A 20,105-nucleotide genomic window follows, 5' to 3' on the forward strand; every position below is an offset into this window, starting at 1 on the left:
CCAAGAAATCCTCTTCCTCAGCACCCCTGCCAATTTGATTCACCCAATCTATATGTAGATTGAAGTCACCCATTATAACTGTTTTGCCTTTGTCGCACGCATTTCTAATTTCCTGTTTGATACCATCTCCAACTTCACTACTACTGTTAGGTGGCCTGTACACAACACCCACCAGCGTTTTCTGCCCCTTAGTGTTTCGCAGCTCTACGCATACCGATTCCACATCCTCCAAACTAATGTCCTTCCTTTCCATTGCGTTAATCTCCTCTCTAACCAGCAACGCTACCCCACCTCCTTTTCCTTTCTCTCTATCCCTCCTGAATATTGAATATCCCTGGATGTTCAGCTCCCAGCCTTGGTCACCCTGGAGCCATGTCTCCGTGATCCCAACTATATCATAATCATTAATGGCTATCTGCACATTCAACTCATCCACCTTATTACGAATACTCCTTGCATTGAGACACAAAGCCTTCAGGCTTGTTTTTACAACGTTCTTACCCCTTATACAATTATGTTGAAAAGTGGCCCTTTTTGATTTTTGCCCTGGTTTTGTCTGCCTGCCACTTTTACTTTTCACCTTGCTACCTATTGCTTCTACCCTCATTTTACACCCCCCTGCCTCTCTGCTCTTGTACCCATCCCCCTGCCACATTAGTTTAAATCCTCCCCGACAGCACTAGTAAACACTCCCCCAAAAACATTGGTTCCATTCCAGCCCAGGTGCAGACCGTCCTGTTTGTACTGGTCCCACCTCCCCCAGAATTGGTTCCAATGCCCTAAAAATTTGAATCCCTCCCCCTTGCACCATTTTTCAAGCCACGTATTCATCTGCAATATCCTCCTATTTCTACTCTGACTGGCCCGTGGTACTGGTAGTAATCCAGAGATTATTACCTTTGAGGTCCTACTTTTAAGATACTGATACTGATACTGCCTGGACCATGAGTTTCTACTGTAGTAGTCTGTCTTTCCTTGAGATTTGAGCATCTACAACCTTTTGTGTCAATGAGTCTCAAGAAGGGTCCCGAGTCGACCCAGAAACGTGGTCCGTCCATTCCTTCCACAGATACTTCCTCACTCGTTGAGTATTTTTTTTTGCTCTAGATTCCAGCATCTGAAGTCTCTTGTGCCTATAGCCTCTATTTATACCTCATGCTGCCTCCACAAGGCCAACAGCCTAATCAAGGACCAGTCGCACCCTAGCCACTCCCTCTTCGCCCTTCGCCCATCAGGCAAAAGGTATAGAAGCGTGAAAACGCACACCATCAGTTTCAGGGACAGTTTCTTCCCACCTGTTATCAGGCAACTGAATCATCCTACCACAACCAGAGAGCAGCGCTGAACAACTATCTACCTCTTTGGTGACCCTCGGACTATCCTTGATCAGACTTTGCTGGCTATACCTTGCACTAAACGTTATTCCCTTATCATGTATCTATACACTGTAAATGGCTCGATTGTAATCATGTATTGTCTTTCCGCTGACTGGATGGCACGCAACAAATGCTTTTCACTGTTCCGCGGTAGACGTGACAATAAACAAAACTGAAACTGAACTACATTAAGCGATGGGATGACTGAAGAAGGGTCTCGACCCGAAATGTCACCCATTCCTTCTCTCCAGAGATGCTGCCTGTCCCGCTGAGTTACTCCAGTATTTTGTGTCTATCTTACATTAAGCGATGATTTGACTGATCTATTGTTTCTTTTTATAGTATGGATTTATTAACACGTGCTTGAAGTCTTCCATCATCCAATCATTTGGAGAAGAAGCATGGGAGAAACTGAGGTAGTTTCTGATCATTCTTCTGCTAAATTTGTCATTTTTTTTCTTCTTGCCCAAACCAAAGTATAACCAAGAATTGCCCAGCTACCATGTTTACATCTAAATGATATTCGAAGGAAACAACGGATTGCACTTTCAGAAGTATAAGGGCAATACGTGCCTTAGATATACAGTATTGATTATTAAAGTTATACGATCACTCAATGTTAAATTTGTTCAATTTATGTTCTATGTTCAATTTGACATGATAGAAATAAAACATTGATTGTAAATAGAATCTTTGTAAGCACACAAAATGTTTTGGACTCAGACCACTCCTGATGATCTTGTTAAAATTGATTAGTTCAAGTTCAAGTGAGTTTATTGTCATGTGTCCCTGATACGACAATGAAATTCTTGCTTTGCTTCAGCACACAGAACATAGTAGGCATTTACTACAAAACAGATCAGTGTGTCCATATACCATAATATAAATACATACACACATGAATAAATAAACTGATAAAGTGCAAATAACAGATAATGTGTTATTAATAATCAGAGTTTTGTCCGAGCCAGGTTTAATAGCCTGATGGCTGTGGGGAAGTAGCTATTCCTGAACCTGGTTGTTGCAGTCAGCCTTCAGTCTTCAGGATTAGAACACAGCGATACCCAGCATTTTGAATGTGTAGAAGAAGTTGCAACTATTTTTGCTTACACCTTATAGATAATTTTTGTTTGTATTAGTTTAAGCAAGATAGGCAATCTAACTAAGTGGCCACACTCACCTTCAAAGTAAGCCAACACTTATCTTTAGCAGGTAGACAAAAATGCTGGAGAAACTCAGCGGGTGAGGCAGCATCTATGAGCAAGTGTTCATCTGCTGCATTCCATGGTCTGGATGTGGCCTCCATTACACTGATGACGGCAAGCATAGATTAACTACCGCTTCACTGAACATTTGCGTTCTGTCCACCAAGGCCCGTTGGATGTCCTGGTTGCTAACTATTTGAACTCGCCTTCCCATTCCTATACTAACCTTTCTGTTTCTTGGGCTCCTCCATTGCCAAAGTGTGGCCACGAGTAAACTGAAAGAACAGCACCTCATATTCTGCTTGGGTAGCTTAAAACGCAATGGTGTGAACATTGAATTCTCCAAATTCGAGTCATACCATCATATCCCCCTCTCTTTTCCCTGCTCGCACCTCCACCCCAGTGCACGCACATTTATCCCACCATCCCCAACACCCAAATCATCCTGCTCCTTTCCCCTCTTCTGGACACCTATCCCCATCCCCAAGTCTCATATTTCCTTTTTATCCCCTCTCTTTTCCCCTCATGTATTTCCCATTCCACTCATATTCTTCCCTCCGGCATTATATTTCACACCTCTTCCTTTCTGATATCCTTTTGTCTCCCTTTCACCTCTAACTTTCGTAACTTTCTTCACCCATCTCCCAATCATTGTGATCTCACCTGTATCCACTTATCGCTTGCAAGGCCTTGCCTCACCTCCCCCTTCCCTTTTCCTGCTTTGCTCTCCTGCCTGAAGAAGGATCTCAACCTGAAATGTTGTATGTTCCTTCCCTCCACAGATGTTGCTTCTCGCTGAGTCCTCTAGTTTTTTTATTGCTTCAGATTTAATGGTATATCTTAAATTTGAATAGTACTAATTAATATAAAGGCAAACCTTACTTTTTGTGGTATATTTAGCACACTACGTACTTGCAGCTATGAATATCACTAGTTTGGTTGATTCACTGCGACAACCTCAATTTGTACGGTCTTCCTAAGGTAACTGCTTGTGCAAATGGGCCAGTGTAAAAGCTTGTGTGGAAAGCAATGTACTGGAATAACTCAGCGGGTCAGCCAGCATCTTTGGAAGACATGGATCCCCAACATCATGCATCCGTGTTCTCCAGACCTGCTGAGTTACCCCAGCATTTTGTGTTCTACGCAAGATTGCAGTGGGAAAGTTTAACATTCCACCAGGCAGCATTGTTCCCTGGGCTGTGAGATTGTGTGTAACCCATGAGATTTCTTGTGCAGGCACTTGTTTGTACGAGTACAGAAACAATTGTGATTGCTTTATCAATCATAGAGATGCGAATAATTATGAAACCGATGTATCGTAATTTTATTTTCAAACTAACATTCCTATCTTTACAGAATAGCAGCTGGAGTCCCGGACACTTTCATGACTTTTAAAGTTTATTCAGATGATAATACACTACGATTAGTTGAGGAAGCGTGCAAATTATTAGGTACGTTCCATATTATTGTTACACTACCTGGGCAACATTGCACTTCTAACTTCATAATTAATGTAAATTATCACTTAAGTAGCACATTAGATGGCAGAATTTGTTCCTAAAAACAATAAATGTAATGAAGGAATTTCCAACTTACTTCAAAGGCGACATCCTACAGAAACCTTTGATCTTGAGGGTTTGAGTGGTGCACTCTTGTTCTTACTTCTATTCTTGTTTAAGATTCACCTCCCTAGATTTTCTATCCATGACTCGGGATTTATTTCTTTATTTTGCCCTATTTCATTTAAATCTATTTTTTTAATCCCCTCATACCTTTCAGTGCCTTCAGACATTTTGCATAGATATTATTATAGAAAGTTGGTGCTGAAAGTCTGTTGCTACTTTATCCAGGTCATGTTTTATTTCATTGTGATCCCCAGATATGGAGCCAGAAATATTGCTGAAACAGTTTGGGGAGTATTTTTTTGAATTTTGCAAAAGGTCTGGATACGACCGCATGCTCCGTACTCTGGGTGGAAACCTAATTGACTTCATCGAGAATCTTGATCCGTTACACAGTTACCTCTCATTGTCCTATCAGGCAAGTGTAATGAATCCTTCTGTTGTTGTTTGGTATCAATAGAAGACAAAGAAAGATTGCATATTTATTGAAAGAGTTTATTTAACAAATACTTTATTGCTACAGGATTAACATTTAGTTTTAGGATTGCAATGAATAAATCAATTTGCAGAATGTATTGCTAAAATATTTTCTATGAATTTGCAGTTAATAATTGTTTTACATGTAAGGATGTCATGTAAAAGGATTAAATATCATGGCGTGGTGGCGCAGCGGTAGAATTGCTGCCTTCCAGTGCCTGAGACCCGGGTTCGACCCTGACCACGGTTGCTGCCTGTACAGAGTTTGTATATTCTCCCCGTGACCTGCGTGGATTTTCATTGATTGTTGGAAAGTAACAAAAATAATTAAAGGGAACTTGAACGGCATCTAAGCGATGCTAAGTTGGGAAGTAAGGAGGGGGGAATTTGCTTGACGGATCTGATCTGCTGTTAGTTGGCTGAGTGATCTGATGGGCTAAATGGCCTCCTGTATTGTTATAGGTAGATTTATTTGTGCTCTGTACTCTTTAAGATCCAATGTCTTGGTTTGCAACAGTCTTACTCTGCACTGACCCCAGCTTTTCCCATCCAATGCACTTAGGTTTCACAGACTTAAATGAGTTGGACGTGTCCCTATGGGAACAAGATTGCATTAAAAAATAGGGTAAACAAATTATGAAGTTAGTTGCTGTGTAAAATGGTAATGGATTTTCACAAATGTCATATTTAGTTGATTAAATCAAATCCATTATTGTTATGTTTGAATACAACTTGAGAAGTACACTTAAGATAATAACATTTCTTGTCAATTGTTGAACAGTAAGCAGTTAAGATTTGACATATCATTAATTTGTGTGCAATGGGAGTACCCATGATATTCTCAGACCAAATATTTATATCTTTCACTGAGAAGGATCAACGTATCATATTTTAATTCCCAAACAAAAACATCACCCCACTGCTGAAATCAATCTTGGATTGTAAATCAGGTGAAATCCATTAATGAGACAGTTGGCTGTTATTGAGTCTTAAACAGTCTCTCAGGATCAAGGATGACTTTATTACTGTGTGTAATGTTGGAGTAAAGACCATGAAATTACTGCAATTAATAAATGCAATCAGACGGTGATTAGGCATTAATTTTTTTATTCATATTATTAGGAGATGAACGCACCATCCTTCAGGGTGGAAATAAACGAAGACAATTCCATGTTTCTGCATTATTACTCTGATAGGAGAGGATTGTATTACATTGTCCCCGGTAAGAATGGTCAGCTAAGATTATTTTTGGCACTATTGGCACAATTCAGCAAAGATTGTATCAGCTAATGTAAGCATAAAGACGTGGCATTTTTTGTCCAGCCCGACTCGCATTAGCATTCTGCTGCACAGTGGTGCAATGGTAGAGTTGCTGCCTTGCACCATCAGAGACTTGCATTCGATCTTGACTACTGGTGCTGTCTGTATGGTGTTTGACCACTTGCAATTTCTCCGGGTGCTCCTGTGTCCTCCCACATTCCAGGTTATTAAGTCACTGAACTGTGATCTCAATTTTTGAAAATTTTCTCTAAATTTCTCTAAAATTGAATATCCATTTAGATCTTGTAAAAATGTAAAATAGCTCCGTAATTGTATATAATGGTATAACATAATGACTTGCTTAGAATTGTGTAAATACTTTTCTTTAAAAAACTGTTTGCTTAAATAGTACTGCTCTGCCTTATCTGAGTTGTGATATTCTGTCCTTGCAATGTAACTGATTGTGTTCTGGCAATGTACTGTTCTTGCAATGTAACTGATTTTGTTACTAATTCTGCTCTTGTATTGTCAGAACCAAAGATCATAGAGGAGCTCCTCTATGATCTTTGGTCAGAACTGCTTGCCTGAATTGTGTGATCCAGTGTAATTTAAAATAGTGTGATTTAATGCATTATGACTATTAGCTGTATTATTTCTTGTTGAATGTGATTCTGCTCTTATATTATAACTGTATTAGTTCTTGTTTGAATCCAAGTGTTTAAGTGCAGGTAATTTGCGGCTGTGTTGTGTTTGCTTGTTCTTTTGAGAAGGTGGTCCCGCCTGGATTCGAAGTGTGTTTACCGCTTTAAAAAGCATGGGTGGACCTCTGTGTCTGATAAGATAGGCTTGTGTGGGAGACTTGCTAGGTGTTACGAATTTTGCCTTTGTTTTGTGAGAAGATTTATCTGAGAGAGACTTACTACTGTGTTGGAAACTTGTTTGAAACTTGTCCTAGGAATTTTCGATAATGGAAAACCAATTCATTGGTGTGGACAACTAGTGATGGAAATGGGTTTTAGGAACTAGGGGTACTCTAAGGTCCATGAGGCTGAGGTTGGAAAGGGGGGGGGGGTTTAGGAACTAGGGGTACTCTAAGGTCCATGAGGCTGAGGTTGGAAAGGGGGGGGGGGGGGTTTAGGAACTAGGGGTACTCTAAGGTCCATGAGGCTGAGGTTGGAAAGGGGGGGGGGGGTTTAGGAACTAGGGGTACTCTAAGGTCCATGAGGCTGAGGTTGGGAAGGGGGGTGATTTTTTTATGTGCAGTCATACCCATGTAAGAGTACAAGAGAAACACTAAGGGGCAGAAAACGCTGGTGGGTGTTGTGTACAGGCCACCTAACAGTAGTAGTGAAGTTGGAGATGGTATCAAACAGGAAATTAGAAATGCGTGCGACAAAGGCAAAACCGTTATAATGGGTGACTTCTCACATATAGATTGGGTGAATCAAATTGGGCAGGGTGCTGCAGGACGAGGATTTTAGTTGGAATGTATCGTATAGTTTATCCTAAATCAATATAGAGGAACCAACGGAGAGCAGCTATTTTAACTGGGTATTGATTACATGAATGACAGTGTTAGTTAGCATTCTTGTTGTAACGTGCCCCCTGGGCAGCGAGTGACCATAATATGGTTGAGTTCTTCATTAGGATGGAGAGTGACATTGTCGTAATTCAGAAACCAATGGTTCTGAATTTAAGAAAGGTAACTTTGAGGGTATGAGACGTGAATTGCCAAGATTGACTGGCAATAATTCTAGGGTTGACGGTTGGATATGGAATGGAAGACATTTAAAGACTGCATGGATGAACTACAAAAATTGTTCATCCCAGTTTGGCAAAAGAATAAATCAGGGAAGGTAGTGCATCCGTGGATAACAAGGGAAATCAGGGATAGTATCAAAGCGAAGGATGATGCGTACAAATTAGCCAGAAAAAGCAGCATACCGGAGGACTGGGAGAAATTCAGAGACCAGCAGAGGAGGACAAAGGGCTTAATTAGGAAAGGAAAAATAGATTATGAAAGAAAACTGGCAGGGAACATAAAAACTGACTGCAAAAGTTTTTATAGATATGTGAAAAGAAAGAGATTAGTTAAAACAAATGTAGGTCCCTTGCAGTCAGAAACAGGTGAGTTGATCATGGGGAACAAGGATATGGCGGACCAATTGAATAACTACTTTGGTTCCGTCTTCACTAAGGAAGACATAAATAATCTGCCGGAAATAGCAGGGGACCGCGGGTCAAAGGAGTTGGAGGAATTGAGTGAAATCCAGGTTAGCCGGGAAGTGGTGTTGGGTAAATTAAATGGATTAAAGGCCGATAAATCCCCAGGGCCAGATAGGCTGCATCCCAGAGTACTTAAGGAAGTAGCTCCAGAAATAGTGGATGCATTAGTAATAATCTTTCAAAACTCTTTAGATTCTGGAGTAGTTCCTGAGGATTGGCGGATAGCAAACGTAACCCCACTTTTTAAGAAGGGAGGGAGAGAGAAAACGGGGAATTACAGACCAGTTAGTCTAACATCGGTAGTGGGGAAACTGCTAGAGTCAGTTATTAAAGATGGGATAGCAGCACATTTGGAAAGTGGTGAAATCATTGGACAAAGTCAGCATGGATTTACAAAAGGTAAATCATGTCTGACGAATCTTATAGAATTTTTCGAGGATGTAACTAGTAGCGTGGATAGGGGAGAACCAGTGGATGCGGTGTATCTGGACTTCCAGAAGGCTTTCGACAAGGTCCCACATAAGAGATTAGTTTACAAACTTAAAGCACACGGCATTGGGGGTTCAGTATTGATGTGGATAGAGAACTGGCTGGCAAACAGGAAGCAAAGAGTAGGAGTAAACGGGTCCTTTTCACAATGGCAGGCAGTGACTAGTGGGGTACCGCAAGGCTCAGTGCTGGGACCCCAGCTATTTACAATATATATTAATGATCTGGATGAGGGAATTGAAGGCAATATCTCCAAGTTGCGGATGACACTAAGCTGGGGGGCAGTGTTAGCTGTGAGGAGGATGCTAGGAGACTGCAAGGTGACTTGGATAGGCTGGGTGAGTGGGCAAATGTTTGGCAGATGCAGTATAATGTGGATAAATGTGAGGTTATCCATTTTGGTGGCAAAAACAGGAAAGCAGACTATTATCTAAATGGTGGCCGACTAGGAAAAGGGGAGATGCAGCGAGACCTGGGTGTCATGGTACACCAGTCATTGAAAGTGGGCATGCAGGTGCAGCAGGCAGTGAAGAAAGCGAATGGTATGTTAGCTTTCATAGCAAAAGGATTTGAGTATAGGAGCAGGGAGGTTCTACTGCAGTTGTACAGGGTCTTGGTGAGACCACACCTGGAGTATTGCGTACAGTTTTGGTCTCCAAATCTGAGGAAGGACATTATTGCCATAGAGGGAGTGCAGAGAAGGTTCACCAGACTGATTCCTGGGATGTCAGGACTGTCTTATGAAGAAAGACTGGATAGACTTGGTTTATACTCTCTAGAATTTAGGAGATTGAGAGGGGATCTTATAGAAACTTACAAAATTCTTAAGGGGTTGGACAGGCTAGATGCAGGAAGATTGCTCCCGATGTTGGGGAAGTCCAGGACAAGGGGTCACAGCTTAAGGATAAGGGGGAAATCCTTTAAAACAGAGATGAGAAGAACTTTTTTCACACAGAGTGGTGAATCTCTGGAACTCCCTGCCACAGAGGGTAGTCGAGGCCAGTTCATTGGCTATATTTAAGAGGGAGTTAGATGTGGCCCTTGTGGCTAAGGGGATCAGAGGGTATGGAGAGAAGGCAGGTACGGGATACTGAGTTGGATGATCAGCCATGATCATATTGAATGGCGTTGCAGGCTCGAAGGGCCGAATGGCCTACTCCTGCACCTAATTTCTATGTTTCTATGTTTCCCCTAACTCAGTCTGAAGAAGGGTCTCGACCCGAAATGTCATCTATTCCACTCTATGATCGTTGCTTTCGTCCGTCTGTCCGCTCGCTCGCTCGCCCTTGGATTAAGTAGCGCAGGATAAAGCTGTGAATTCACTCCATTCCTCTCCCATTCCCAATCTGACCTTTCTGTCCTGGGCCTCCTCCATTGTCAGAGTGAGGCCCAGCGCAAATTGGAGGAACAGCAACTCATATTTCGCTTGGATAGCTTACACCCCAGCTTCTCTAATTTAAAATAGCCCTTGCTTTCCCTCTCTCTCCATCCCCTCCCATTCCCAGTTCTCTCACCAGTCTTACTGTCTCCGACTGCAATCTATCTCTGTCCCACTCATCCCTGACATCAGTTTGAAAAAGGGTCTCGACCAAAAACGTCACCCATTCTTTCTCTCCAGAGATGCTGCCTGTTCTGTTGAGTTATTCCAGCGTTTTACATAGATACATAGAAAATAGGTGCAGGAGTAGGCCATTCGGCCCTTCGAGCCATTCAATGTGATCATGGCTGATCATCCACAATCAGTACCCCATTTCTGCCTTCTCCCCGTATCCCTTGATTCCACTAGCCCTAAGAGCTCTATCTAACTCTCTTTTGAATGTATCCAATCAGTCGGCCTCCATTGCCTTCTGAGGCAGATAATTCCACAAATTCACAACACTCTGGTGACAAGGTTTTTCATTATCTCCGTTCTAAATGGCATACCCGGTATTCTTAAACTGTGGCCCTTGGTTCTGGACTCCAACATCGGGAACATGTTTCCTGCATCTCGCGTGTCCAATCCCTTAATAATTTTATGTTTCTATAAGATCCCCTCTCATCATTCTAAATTCCAGTGAATACAAGCCCAGTGGTTCCATTCTTTCATCATATGATATTTCCGCCATCCCGGGAATTAACCTCGTGAACCTACGTTGCACCCCCTCAATAGCAAGAATGTCCTTCCTCAAATTGGAAGACCAAAACTGCACACAATACTCCAGGTGTGGTCTCACCAGGGCCCTGTACAAATGCAGAAGGACCTCTTTGCTCCTATACTCAAATCCTATCATTATGAAAGCCAACATGCCATTAGTTTTCTTCACTGCCAGATGTTTCTTGCATGCTTACTTTTAGTAACTGATGTACAAGTACACCCAGGTCTCGTTGCACTTCCCCTTTTCCTAATCTGACACCATACAGAAGAAGGGTCTCGACCAGAAACGTCACTCATTCCTTTGCTCCAGAGATGCTGCCTGACCCGCTGAGTTACTCCAGCATTGGTCTACCTGCCATTCAGATGATAATCTGCCTTTTGTTCTTGCCACTAAAGTGGATAACCTCACATTTATCCACATTACACTGCATCTGCCATGCATCTTCCCACTCACCCAACCTGTCCAAGTCACCCTGCATCCTCATAGCATCCTCTTCACAGTTCACACTGCCATCCAGCTTTGTGTCATCTGCAAATTTGCTAATGTTACTTTTAATTCCTTAATCTAAATCATTAATATATATTGTAAATATCTGCGATCCCAGCACCGAGGCACCCCACTAGTCACTACCTGCCATTCTGAAAGGGAACCGTTAATTCATACTCTTTGTTACCTGTCTGCCAACCAATTTTCTATCCATGTCAATACCCTACCCCCAATACCATGTGCTCTGATTTTGCCCACAAATCTCCCGTTTGGGACCTAATGAAAGGCTTTCTGAATGTCCAGGTACACTACATCCACTGGCTCTCCCTTATCCATGATACTGTCTACCTGAACTTAGTTGTTAGGGATAACATTCATTTCTTTTCGTTCATTTTTGAATGACAAATAATTTCAATTCAATTCAAAATGTACAGGTCAAGAAAATCTTGGAACATTTCACATTGTTTGTCAATGATCTGCATAGTCTACTCTTCTGCCTCACTTTCCCAAAGTTTACTTACATTTAGAGCCTTGTTTTCTGACTCATCCTTCTCCCTCATAACTAGTATATCCAATACCATTCAACGGTGACTACTAGCCAAGCGTTACTGCACCATTAACTAATTGACTAACTCAGACTAATTATTCATTATTTTTGTTAGCTGAAGGAACAGAAAAATGTAACACAATATTCTAACTATGGCACAACCAACGATTTATACAAGTTTTCTATTAGGTTCTTAAGCATTATTTCCCATTTGAAATGGTAGCATATCATTTGCTTTTGAAGGTTTGTGTATCTGAACCCTGATTTTTTAAATGTGCACATGTTATGCATCTCCTTTCTCCAAGAAAACCTCCCAAAATACATCATCGAGTTTTTGGGAGGGGGCGGAGCACGGAGAGTGCAGGGAGCAGGGAGAGCATGGGGAAAGGGAAAAGCGTGGGGAACGGGAAGGGAGCGGGGAGAGCGCAGTGAGCGGGGAGAGCATGGGGAGGGAGCGGGAGCCCGGGGAACGGAGCGAGGAACGGGGAGAACATGGGGAGCAGGGAGAGAGCGTGTAGCGGGGAGAGAGCGGGGAACGGGGAGAGTGCGGGCAGCGGGGAAACCGGAGAGCGGCAGAGAGGGCAGAGGGGCACGGAGGCAGGGAGGCAGGGAGGCAAATAAAATAACGTGGAATCATAAAATAGCGTGACTTTACCTGAGCCCGTGCTCGCGGTCCGGTAGCCCTGACAGTGAGTTTAAGAAATTCTCCCTTGAATTTTATTCAAAGGAACTCGGTGTTAAAACACAATTACATTTACTGAAGAATGTGGATCGATGTATCTATGACAGATTGTATAACTACTGTTAACTACTGGCTGTTAACAAGTGCTAACAGTGGCAGGTAACAAATCGTTTTCGTCCGAGTTGAATAAAGTGAGAAACGGCTCGAATCTTTCTGCAGTACTCATTAAACCCGAGCTGGAAACTGAAAACTAGGGGAACGCCGTACCGCTGCGTACCCCCCCATTTCCATCACTGTGGACAACATTATGAAGTAGCAGTTTATGGTGTATTGCATTGTATTTACTGTAGATTGTGTATTGTATTTGATTTAAATTTTGGAAGTTAGATTGAAATATTGTGCTTTGCTTTTGGAACTGTACAGTTACTGAATGTAATATAAAATGAATGATTGTGGGAGTGGTGGTTGTGCCTGATTACGTGTGTTTGGAGCGTATTTTCATGGTTAAACGAGTTGCGAGAAGGTGTTTGATTGTTTCCTGGAGTACCCTGATCTTTGGAAGACTGAGGATTGTGGAAATTGTAAGGTTGAAATTGTGTGGACATGTGGGAGATAGGAGAATAATTTGAATAAGAGAGTAGGATTGGTGGAGCACAGGAGCAAAGATACTAGAGAATGGGGTTGAGAGGAAAAAAATGACCAGCCATAATCAAATGGCGGAGCAGACATGGCCTAATTCTGCTCCTATGTCTTATTGTCTAATGAGAAGGTTGTTGGGCTATTCTGGCAAATCCTTTTGTGCAATGCAACCCACAGAATTGAGGTCAGCTTGGCTGACCTTTCTCTTGATACTCAGGAAGGAAACAGCTCCAAACAGCTTGTGCAAAGATTCACGTATGGTGTTGAGGCTGGCCCTCTCCATGCTCCTTGTTATCACATGCAGGTTTTTTTTTTAAACAAAAATAAATTGAATCGATTATTGCAATAATATATACAATACCAATCAAACTCACCACCATAATACATAATCACGCAATTATCTAAACAAATATTTCTACATTTTACACTTACATTTTGGCTTCCAGGTGTGAGTCTCGATGCAGCAAGCAAAATGTCGCTCACACCCATTAGCTTTTATCTGTAATCTAACACATATTTATCTGTCGATTTTGAAGAAAACCTCATCCACCAGTAAGCTGACGGGTGGATGTACAATACTATTTCTGTACAATACCCTGCCTACAGGATACTGAGAACTATAGTAGTGTCTTCATTCTCGCACGTTGATCCTGGTTCTGTTTAATTCTCTTAAATCCAGACACCATTATCTGAATACGAAAGACACAAAGTGCGGGAGTAACTCAGCGGGTCAGGCAACATCTCTGCTGGAGTTACTCCTGCACTCTGTGTCTTTTCCTGTAAACCAACACCTGCAGTTGATTGTTTTTAACCACCGTTATCGGAGTTTAGAGACATAACATGGAAACAGGCCCTTCAGGTCATCGAGTCCATGCTGACCATTGATCACCTGTTCACACTAGTTAAGTCATCCCACTTTCTCATTCAATCGCTAAGCACTGGGAGCAATTTACAGTAGCCACTTAACCTACAAACCCGCACATCTTAGGGATGTGTGAGGAAACCGGTGTACCCGAAGGAAACCCATGTGGTCACACAGAGGACGTGCAAACTCCACACGGACAGCACCCAAGCTCAGTGTGGGAGCTGTGTGTGTGAGATGGGGGTGTAATGGGTTGCAGGAAATATCATGCCTGTGAAGAAGCAGTGCATAATATGGCAGATAGGAGGGTTTATTAATGTGTTTTGTTGGCTGGTGAATTATGAAATGGGGAGAATTGCACAGTATGTAAAGCAAATATAGGACTTTATGTGATTGTGGTATTTGAAGATACATTCAGTGTCCTTGACCATACATGTACAATTGTGACAATTCTTCCAGCATTGTATGAAAGTCATTGGACCTCGACTCACAGCACTGATAACCATGTCTATGTTATTCCACTGCCTTTTAGCCATGTTTTTTGAGTCTCCTGGATGTTCCAGTAGCAGCACAAATATCCTGTTTTTCACATCCAAAGACCGCCACATTCCAAAGACATGCAGATTTGTAGGTTAATTGGCACCCAGAGAGTTGTGAATTTGTGGAATTCCCTGCCACAGAGGGCAGTGGAGGCCAAGTCACTGGATGGATTTAAGAGAGTGTTAGATAGAGCTCTAGGGGCTAGTGGAGTCAAGGGATATGGGGAGAAGGCAGGCACGGGTTATTGATAGGGGACGATCAGCCATGATCCCAATGAATGGCAGTGCTGGCTCGAAGGGCCGAATGGTCTCCTCCTGCACCTATTTTCTATGTCTATATTTCTATAAATTGTCCCTAGTGTGTAGGATAGAGCTAGTGTATGGGTGATTGCTGGTTGGTGCGGACTTGGTGGGCTGAATGGCCCGTTTCTATGCTGTATCTCTAAACTAAACTAAACTACAGTGCAGTTAGGAATGGACAATAAAATATGGCTTTACCATCAATGCCTAGATCCAAAAAAAGAATTTAATAAAGCAATGAAAGAATTTAACAAAAAAAATGTTTGATAAACAAAACAAATAGAAACCATTTGAGTATTTTATGAACTTTTAACTGGGCAACTTTTATTGTCCACTGCCAAGTCTTGTTAGAAATTGTGAAGAAATATCTGCAAGATTTTCTAGATATTTTTATAAATGATAAAACAAAGCAATCGTATCATAATTTCAATTATAACTTACAGTAGTTGGATCTCCACATCAAAACTAAATGAGAAGTGATCAGGCAATGACAATTGAACATGTATGTGATGTATATTGAAATGTTAGAAGGACATGACCGTACGAACGTCAAATTCAATTCCTCTTAATTGTTTTTGGAGTGTAATTAGTGCTGAGAAATAAATAAAAACAATTCAATTTATGACCCACAGTGACAACAACAAATATATTACAGAGCCCTTTCTACTTTTGTATGATAATCTTCCTTGACACCAACCTTAGCAAGGCACCAGTGCAACATTTTCATTTCACCACTATATGATTGACATAGTGTCTTCCTCAACTACCTCCCCTGGCAACTCTGGCGAGAAGGATTTATCTCCAGTGATGCTGCCTGTCCCACTGAATTACTCCAGCTTTTTGTGTCTATCTTTGGTGTAAACCAGCATCTGCAGTTCCTTCCTTCACAGCTCGTCGTGTAGCTTGTTCCATATACCCACCACTGAGTGAAAAAGTTGCCCCTCAGAGTCAAAAAGTCAGTGTCCCATCTTGCCTCCTCACCTTAAGCCCATGTCCTCTTGTTCTTGATTCCCCTTATCCTGGGGAAAAATCTCTATCCATTCACCTTATCCATTCCCCTCATGATTTTATACACCTCTACAAATCACCCCTCAGCCTCCTATATTCCAAGGCATATAATCCCTGCCTATCCAATCTCCCTATAGTTAATGTTAAAATGTTATGGTTTTCTATGAAATTCCTTCTCATCCTTCGAAATAATGAATACAGGCCTCACCGATCCAACCTCTCATATGTCAGTCATAACGTTGTGAAATATACATTCCATTTTCTTCACAAACAACTAAGTAGCCAAATGATACATTGGTCTTTGATGCAAGAGGACTTGATTACAAGAGTAAAGATTGCAAAATAGATAGATCTCTGGTGAGACCACACCTTTAAGAATTCTTGAACCGGGATATGCGCGTAGAACATAGAACAGTACAGACAGGAGCAGGCCCTTCGGCCCACAATTTCTGTGCCGAACATGATGCCAAGAAATATGAATCTGATGCAAATCCATCCATTTAGTGAACACCCTGTGCCTTTCTAAAAGCCTCATAAACACCACTATCATATCTGCCTCCTCCACTCCCGGCAGTACATTCCAGCCACCCTCTGTGCACAAAAAACCTGTCCTGCTAATGTCCTTTAAACTTCGCCCCTCTCACCTTAAAGCTACACTCTCTAGCCTTTGACATTTTCACCCTGGGAGCGAGGTTCTGACTATTTATCCTAAAACTTGCTGAAAATCCTTGCTCCTCTTTCATTATACTTTATTGTATTTATGGATAGCATTATTTGATCTGATTGGACAGCATGCAAAACAAAGCTTTTCACTGTACCTCAGTACATGTGATAATAAACCTAAAACCGTGACCTATCTTTGTGGCCCTATATTATTATTAATTTTGTTTATTTACATTTTTAATGTAATTTTTCATTATTCTGGGTAATTGCCAGTTTTATTCATGAAAACACATAACCACAATATTACTGCTTACCTTCAACAGGGATAATTGGAGCAGTAGCAAAGGATTTTTTTAACAGTGAAGTCACAATGGAGTTAGTGAACCAAATGGAAGAAGAGGAGCGAACCGGTAAAAAGGAACATGTTGTCTTTTTGGTTACTCAAAAACCACTCCCTTCTGAGGAACAACATAGCAAATTATCTGCAACACCACATCATCTGATTGACACAGGCAAAGAAAGTGAACAACAGACAGATCAAGTGGTACGGTCTCAAATTGTTTGATGCAGTGCTGCCAAATTAAATTTTGAGTCCCTGAAGAATCCACCCGAACTATTCTCCACAAGGGACAGACCAAAGCCATTATGTTCAGTTGAGTTGGAAATTTCATGCAAAACCCCACTAACTCCATCCAGTGCCTCAAGCACTGCCGGTTTGTTCGTAATTCTCCATCCTGTTAAATTCCGGTGCTGAATGGTCAACTCCACAATCTTCTATTATATAAAGAGGGTCGACTTTCACACTTGTGACATTGTCTGCCTTCACCTCTATTTTTATCACCGTAAGCCTTATCCATGTCATTTATAGTTTATGGGCAGTCACATTTTCTCCACATTTCAGTTTATCCACATTTTTGCGGCTTATATCCCACATCTCTCTGAATCCATGTACCATTTTACCTGTATTTGCTAATCTACAATGCTTTGTTTAAAATTCACATCTTTACATATAAAGGTCTTTCTGTGATCTCATCTCACCTCATAGAAACATAGAAATTAGGTGCAGGAGTAGGCCATTCGGCCCTTCGAGCCTGCACCGCCATTCAATATGATCATGGCTGATCATCCAACTCAGTATCCCGTACCTGCCTTCTCTCCATACCCTCTGATCCCCTTAGCCACAAGGGCCACATCTAACTCCCTCTTAAATATAGCCAATGAACTGGCATCGACTACCCTCTGTGGCAGAGAGTTCCAGAGATTCACCACTCTCTGTGTGAAAAAAGTTCTTCTCATCTCGGTTTTAAAGGATTTCCCCCTTATCCTTAAGCTGTGACCCCTTGTCCTGGACTTCCCCAACATCGGGAGCAATCTTCCTGCATCTAGCCTGTCCAACCCCTTAAGAATTTTATAAGTTTCTATAATATCCCCTCTCAATCTCCTAAATTCTAGAGAGTATAAACCAAGTCTATCCAGTCTTTCTTCATAAGACAGTCCTGACATCCCAGGAATCAGTCTGGTGAACCTTCTCTGCACTCCCTCTATGGCAATAATGTCCTTCCTCAGATTTGGAGACCAAAACTGTACGCAATACTCCAGGTGCGGTCTCACCAAGACCCTGTACAACTGCAGTAGAACCTCCCTGCTCCTATACTCAAATCCTTTTGCTATGAAAGCTAACATACCATTCGCTTTCTTCACTGCCTGCTGCACCTGCATGCCTACTTTCAATGACTGGTGTACCATGACACCCAGGTCTCGCTGCATCTCCCCTTTTCCTAGTCGGCCACCATTTAGATAATAGTCTGCTTTCCTGTTTTTGCCACCAAAATGGATAACCTCACATTTATCCACATTATACTGCATCTGCCAAACATTTGCCCACTCACCCAGCCTATCCAAGTCACCTTGCAGTCTCCTAGCATCCTCCTCACAGCTAACACTGCCCCCCAGCTTAGTGTCATCCGCAAACTTGGAGATATTGCCTTCAATTCCCTCATCCAGATCATTAATATATATTGTAAATAGCTGGGGTCCCAGCACTGAGCCTTGCGGTACCCCACTAGTCACTGCCTGCCATTGTGAAAAGGACCCGTTTACTCCTACTCTTTGCTTCCTGTTTGCCAGACAGTTCTCTATCCACATCAATACTGAACCCCCAATGCCGTGTGCTTTAAGTTTGTATACTAATCTCTTATGTGGGACCTTGTCGAAAGCCTTCTGGAAGTCCAGATACACCACATCCACTGGTTCTCCCCTATCCACGCTACTAGTTACATCATCGAAAAATTCTATAAGATTCGTCAGACATGATTTACCTTTTGTAAATCCATGCTGACTTTGTCCAATGAGTTCACCACTTTCCAAATGTGCTGCTATCCCATCTTTAATAACTGAGACTCTAGCAGTTTCCCCACTACCGATGTTAGACTAACTGGTCTGTAATTCCCCTTTTTTCTCTCTCCCTCCCTTCTTAAAAAGTGGGGTTACGTTTGCTACCCGCCAATCCTCAGGAACTACTCCAGAATCTAAAGAGTTTTGAAAGATTATTACTAATGCATCCACTATTTCTGGAGCTACTTCCTTAAGTACTCTGGGATGCAGCCTATCTGGCCCTGGGGATTTATCGGCCTTTAATCCATTCAATTTACCCAACACCACTTCCCGGCTAACCTGGATTTCACTCAATTCCTCCAACTCCTTTGACCCGCGGTCCCCTGCTATTTCCGGCAGATTATTTATGTCTTCCTTAGTGAAGACGGAACCAAAGTAGTTATTCAATTGGTCCGCCATATCCTTGTTCCCCATGATCAACTCACCTGTTTCTGACTGCAAGGGACCTACATTTGTTTTAACTAATCTCTTTCTTTTCACATATCTATAAAAACTTTTGTAGTCAGTTTTTATGTTCCCTGCCAGTTTTCTTTCATAATCTATTTTTCCTTTCCTAATTAAGCCCTTTGTCCTCCTCTGCTGGTCTCTGAATTTCTCCCAGTCCTCCGGTATGCTGCTTTTCTGGCTAATTTGTACGCATCATCCTTCGCTTTGATACTATCCCTGATTTCCCTTGTTATCCACGGATGCACTACCTTCCCTGATTTATTCTTTTGCCAAACTGGGATGAACAATTTTTGTAGTTCATCCATGCAGTCTTTAAATGTCTTCCATTGCATATCCACCGTCAACCCTTTTAGAATTAATTGTCAGTCAATCTTGGCCAATTCACGTCTCATACCCTCAAAGTTACCTTTCTTTAAGTTCAGAACCATTGTTTCTGAATTAACAATGTCACTCTCCATCCTAATGAAGAACTCAACCATATTATAGTCACTCTTGCCCAAGGGGGCACGTACAACAAGACTGCTAACTAACCCTTCCTCATTACTCAATACCCAGTCTAAAAAAGCCTGCTCTCTCGTTGGTTCCTCTACATGTTGATTTAGATAACTATCCCGCATACATTCCAAGAAATCCTCTTCCTCAGCACCCCTGCCAATTTGATTCACCCAATCTATATGTAGATTGAAGTCACCCATTAAAACGGTTTTGCCTTTGTCGCACGCATTTCTAATTTCCTGTTTGATACCAT

At 41.9% G+C, this 20,105-nt stretch overlaps 1 protein-coding gene across 1 annotated transcript in view; it reads left to right on the forward strand.

Annotated features, from left to right (window-relative positions):
* Positions 1 to 20,105, forward strand: part of LOC116980119 (guanylate cyclase soluble subunit beta-2-like) — a 60,874-nt gene that overhangs the window by 19,731 nt on the left and 21,038 nt on the right. The window contains exons 2-6 of the mRNA XM_033032229.1: positions 1,719 to 1,792; positions 3,938 to 4,032; positions 4,461 to 4,621; positions 5,803 to 5,902; positions 16,840 to 17,060. Of these exons, the coding sequence (XP_032888120.1) occupies positions 1,719 to 1,792; positions 3,938 to 4,032; positions 4,461 to 4,621; positions 5,803 to 5,902; positions 16,840 to 17,060 (651 nt within the window). The remainder of the gene's footprint in view (positions 1 to 1,718; positions 1,793 to 3,937; positions 4,033 to 4,460; positions 4,622 to 5,802; positions 5,903 to 16,839; positions 17,061 to 20,105) is intronic.

Source organism: Amblyraja radiata, chromosome 13, assembly GCF_010909765.2.
Source record: "Amblyraja radiata isolate CabotCenter1 chromosome 13, sAmbRad1.1.pri, whole genome shotgun sequence".
Classification (NCBI taxonomy): domain Eukaryota; kingdom Metazoa; phylum Chordata; class Chondrichthyes; order Rajiformes; family Rajidae; genus Amblyraja; species Amblyraja radiata.